We start from the raw sequence: 5,331 nt of genomic DNA, 5'->3' as shown, positions 1-5,331 counted from the left end.
CCCCACTCCCGGCTGTTCCCCCACCCACCGGTCCCCGACCCCCTGGCCCTGGTTGATTGGGTGAAACATGGGCTGTGACTGATAGAAGGCATTTTGACGTCATCCATTATGGGGAAATCATTGATCAGCTTCATAAAACTTGATTTCGGTCATGTTTGAGGCCAGTAACCCGCTGCGCGGCTGCGGCGGTTGATTAAAATAGAACAGGCCGATTGTAAGAGGCTGTGTTGTTCCAGTTCGCATGTGTGGCCCGCTTGTCCCGAGTGCAGAGCGGTCCGTGTCACAGATAGGGGCCACTCCCAGCTACGCTCAATTGTGGGAGATGCTATTTTGCATGTCCGGATCTAAATCCTTTCCAGTCGAGAGGTGCCCCAGTTTTCGGTTCCAACAGACAGTAAATGTCCTGTTGAGTTGAGAGAATCTCTCAGCCGATCGTAGGCAGAATCCGGGAAATCACAGGAGGCGGTGACTTCTTATCAACTCAATCGGTAAAAGGCTGACTGGACCAAACAAGAGAGAGAAAAAAATCTCCTGGTCCCCGTGGAAAAAGGTGGCAATAAACTCACTTGGGTTATTATGAATCGGTAAAATACGCATTTTTCATGGGAAATAATGGAGTGTGAGAATGTGAAATAATTTCATGAATTATATTCACGGGAGCATTGGGCAGAGAGGAAAATTCAAGTGTGGGAGGAGCGAGAAGGAAATGCAGACCTGATCAGTTCAAGCACTTTATCCTGTGCGGTAAAATGCGGACAACCTTTGAGAAAATGTTCGTGAATAATGTTTGAGTTCCCAATATCCCTGCACTCTGTGTCATTGTATGTCTGTAATCCCACCATGTTCAGGTTTTGTACAGCTCTCTCCCTGCTCTTTATCACTGTGTCTGTAATCCCTCCATGTTCAGGTTTTTGTATGGCACCCTCCGTGCTCTGTATCACTGTGCTGTGCGCTGACTCAGTGCACAGTAATACCCAGCGGAATCGCTCAGTTGTAGTTTGGAGATATTTAACCGGCTGATTTTCTCGGCAGGATCGATAGAAGCAGAACTTCTCCCCCCAACAGCGTTTTCTTTATCCTCTTCTCCTGAAGCATGTCTCTGAAGCAAGTATTCCGGAGCCTGTCCTGGGGACTGACGGTACCAGTGTACGGTGTACTGACAGACACCTGAATACTCACAGCTTAAAGTAACGGTGTCACCCACAGCAGAGGTTTGGACAGGAGGATTCTGGGATACAATGGAACTGGAATCTGCAGGAGAAAAATTTGATCTTATTCTATTTAGAGACTGGGAAACTTGTTAATCGCAGTAGATGCTCTGGCTTTGGGTGAGTTTGTTTAATTTATAACATTCTTTAACTTCATTCACTGTTATTGAAATATGAAGCAGTGAAAGGATGAGGTATTATTTTGTGTTTCAGAGCGAGTTCTTACTATTTGGCATGCATTGTCTGAACAGACGGTGAAATTGGTTAAGGGTGTTTTCCAACCGAGTAATGGATAAATGTTGGAACATGGAAAAACACAGGGTTACGGGGAAAGAGAGTAGTGGGGATAATTGGGTTGCATTTTTAGAGGGGCAGCACCGACAGGATGGACCGGATTTCAACTGCAGTGCAGCATGTAATGTATATTACATTTCTGTTTCTATTTTTCCAGAAGGGACTTTTTATTATCAGCGAAGCAATCAGCTTCCAAGATGATTGCCCGAGACTAACCGAACTGTGTAGCATCAAAGCAAGATCCATAATAACTTGATGAGATTCATCAGCACTGATTGGGCCAAACCGATAGTGAACATAGGTGGTCAAAGGTTAATCATTTGCTGGAGTTGACCACTGCTCGGGAGTTTCTATCAGCTTTTTGATCTGTTTCTCTATATTCATCTAACATGAGGGCCCAAATTTCTCCGTGTCCTTTTAATTTGAAATATTTACAGTTACTCTCATTTTATTTTACGTTAATGTGCTGTTTGCGCTTTTTGCAATCGTGGGAACTTGTCCCAATCTCTCTCAGTTGTCGGTTGGGATCAGTCTGTTCAGTTTCCGCAGTGGTTTCCCTGTTACTCACTGGGAGCTGTCTCTTCCGGCTCTCTGACAATTTCAATTCTTTCCGCTCATTGACTGATTCTGTCCCTGGTTCTCTGAGCGGAGTATTCTCGAAGTTTTTACATTATACACAATCTGCAGAAGAGGAATAGGCCATTCGACCTAATTGATTGATGCCTATGTTTACACTCCAAACCAGCCCTTCCTGCCCGAAATCTAAATGACCAATTCGGTCCACATCCTTCTGCCTGTTTATTCCGCTCTTCCTCTTGTATTTTGAAGTCTTCCCATAAATCTATCAATGCTCTCTGCTCCAGCCACTCCATGTGACCTCCAGTTCCACATTCTGACACGTGCTCATGCAAATGTATTTTTCTTAATGCATTTTATTTTCAATTAGTGGCTACCTTATAATAATCTCCTATTGCTCTGGACTCAGCCACAAGTTACCAGTTGCTCTACATCCACCCGATTGAACACATTCATAATTAAAAGGTTTCTCTGATATCTCCTCGGTTTCCTCTTTTACAGTGAAAAGTGGCCCAGCCTGTTCAATCGTTCTAGAGAGACGTGGATTGTTGCTGATTGCATTTCTCAGGAATGTAAGAAATCAAAGCAGAGAACCTAACAAAGAGATGGAGAGGCCGCTATAGCACCTTTCAAACCTGCTCTGCCATTCAATAACATCGTCGCTGATCTCCATCCTCAAAATCACATTACAGCAGTGCCCCCATATCCCTTCATTCTTTTAGTATCCAAAGATCTATCGAATACCATCCTAAATACAGTCAGCACTGAGTATCCACAGCTCTCTGAGGTACAGACTCACAACAATGGTTTGACTTCTCCTCTTCTGAGTTCTAATGGCCGAATGTTTATTCTGAAACTTTGACCCATAGTTAAAGACTTTCCAGCCTTGGGAAACATCCACCGGGAATCTGCCCTGTCTTCCATATTACATGTTTCAAATGAGATTACATCTCAATTCCTCGAAACCCGGGGCAATATAGACCCAGACAACTCAATCTCTTCTCATAAGACTTTATCTCAGCAATCAGTCTGATGAAACTTTGTTGCACTCACTCCAAAGGATTTAGATCTTTCCCTAACAAAGAGGTCAAGCGTTTACCTAGCATTCCGGACTGGACCCATTGCAGCCTTTCCCTCCATAAACCTCACCCCCCCACCCTCGTGCCAGGAAGAATTTTGAACGGCCCCCAGAAATCATCCAACCTTTCTCTTGATTTCGATGATTATTGTTCTCTTATGGTCCTGTTCCCTTCTAGCAGTTTAGTGCATCATCCTCACTCTCCCACTGCTCTGTGTTGTTTTAATTTGCAGAAATCACAGATACAGATAAATTAAAGCAATCCAGTATCTCAAAAATCTACATTCAAAAGAGATAAATATCAGCAATTCCAAACTTACAAACGATTAGGATTGTGAATCAGAGGGATTGATGGCCCCCCGATGTACCAATGAAACTAATAATGGTTCAGATGCAGCGAACCCTCATGCTCCTCCAAACCTAAAATCCCCTCCCCCACGTCCCCACACTCCATCCTCCACCCACCCTGATCCCGTTGACCGCCTAGTCCGACAGATCTCACACATAGTTTCACCTAGACGTTCGACCCGGCTCCTGAATAATATTCTGCCCCCAAATCGAAAAAGGCAACAGAGAGGTTTCCTTATGAAAACCATTTGTTTTCCTTTTCGTGGGACTGAACTGACACTGATCACAAAAAATAGCAGCCGGTGAACATTACCCAGGACAGGCCGCAACAGGTGTGAGGGGGAGGGTGGCTGGAGTCACTTACCGGCTATGACAGTCAACATCGTACCGGATCCATCCACAGAATCATATTTCCACCACAGTAACACTGCTCTCAGTCTCCCCGGCACAAGAACCACCGACAACTCAACCTGGCGGGAAATCATCACCAGACAGTAGAAACTGCCAAATATTCAGCGGATTGAAAAAAATAAACAATATTCAATGTTTCAAAATGTCTGCCGGCTCACACTGTGCTTTGTGAGGCCCTGAGCGCTGAGTAACTGGTCCAGGGAACGAGATGTTCGCTTCATATAAACCGAGACAAATATCAAAGAAAGATAACGGAATGGTGGAAATTACAATAAAACGTAACCAGATTCCAGCGATGATAACATCAACCTGACAATTCACTATCCGGGCCCGGAGAATATATATTTTAATTGTACAGAGCTATTTGTTCAGGCCTTTTCCTCTGTGATTAACCAATGTTGTACCTGTACTGAGCTTTACAGTAATAGGTGGCGGTGTCTTCAACTCTCACGTCCCGAATTTCCAGTGAAAATGTCTTTCCTGCTTTATTCACCGACACAACAAATCTCTCCCCGCTGGAGATCCGCTCCCACTCTGTCCCGGTCTGGGTTTGTTTGAAGAAATGTCCATTTTGTAAATAATAATAACCATAGTAAACACAGGTGATGGTGAGAGACTGACACTCCTTCCTGGTCACCGCTGCTGGGGTCTGTGTCACTGACTGACTGAAAGAGCCTGGAAATTAAACAGAGAGAGTGTAATGGACCATCAGAGCCGAACCACGGAGCGGGGTTAAACCCCCAGACATTGTCTGTAATTGGGATGGACTCGAGCAGCTTTATATTAAACCCACAAAATGTCGGTTTGTTTGATCGGTACTCACGGGGTATACAGACACACAGGGTGAAAACAAGGAGGATTCCCATCGCTCTGTTGCCTAGAGCTGGAGGTCTATGTGACGGGAAGCTGGAGACTGCAGCCCTGGACTGCACTGGGAGACTGGACTTCAGGGCTGGTCTGAAATACCTTAGGGGATGGAGTTGATTTACAAAGGGCAGCTTAGCTGAGATCATTGATGGGCCGCACGGTTCTCGGGTCGCTGGCTAAATGTTTTGTGAATAAGAGACAGGTTTATAAAAGGAGGCTGCAATTTTCTGACTCTACATTGGGATTGTGACCCGGATGTGAAATCCCCTCCCACAATACTCTGTTGTATAGGGCTGGGGGTAGGGAGCTTTTCTTTCTGCCAGTTGTGCTGCTGCCCTCCTTACCCCACAGTGATGAACCGGGAGGTCGGTGCATGTGTTCGTATTGGGTGGTGTTTGTTAAAGGTGGGATGTGGGCCCAGGACATCGAGACAGTCCCTCATGAACGTACCGGACTCTTATGCCCAACCCCGGTCTCTAGCAGCGGAACTATTCCCACAATGAGGACACTGGCTGCAGCGCAGCTCGAGCTGCTTCCATTCACTGACTT

At 45.4% G+C, this 5,331-nt stretch overlaps 1 protein-coding gene across 1 annotated transcript; it reads right to left on the bottom strand.

The window, feature by feature from the left end:
- Positions 1-937: 937 nt before the first annotated feature.
- LOC121270140 (T cell receptor alpha chain MC.7.G5-like) lies at positions 938-4,781 on the bottom strand. Its single transcript, XM_041175455.1, has 4 exons — positions 4,739-4,781; positions 4,309-4,590; positions 3,869-3,934; positions 938-1,251 (listed from the first exon to the last, which is right to left on the bottom strand). Exons 1-4 carry the CDS (start codon positions 4,779-4,781, stop codon positions 938-940), a joined length of 705 nt encoding a protein of 234 aa, XP_041031389.1.
- Positions 4,782-5,331: the final 550 nt, after the last annotated feature.

Source organism: Carcharodon carcharias, chromosome 27 (assembly GCF_017639515.1).
Source record: "Carcharodon carcharias isolate sCarCar2 chromosome 27, sCarCar2.pri, whole genome shotgun sequence".
NCBI classification, from domain to species: domain Eukaryota; kingdom Metazoa; phylum Chordata; class Chondrichthyes; order Lamniformes; family Lamnidae; genus Carcharodon; species Carcharodon carcharias.
The sequence above is the reverse complement of the archived record's forward strand: the minus strand, read 5'-3'. Positions and strand labels throughout refer to the sequence as shown.

Excerpts from the sequence above, each read along its gene's own strand:
- LOC121270140 (XM_041175455.1), bottom strand. The coding sequence starts at position 4,781 with ATGGGAATCCTCCTTGTTTTCACCCTGTGTGTCTGTATACCCC. Across the intron at positions 4,591-4,738 it reads CCTGTGTGTCTGTATACCCC|GCTCTTTCAGTCAGTCAGTG; the intron begins GTGAGTACCGAT and ends TTTAATTTCCAG. Across the intron at positions 3,935-4,308 it reads TCAGTACAGGTACAACATTG|CAGTGTTACTGTGGTGGAAA; the intron begins GTTAATCACAGA and ends GGAGACTGAGAG.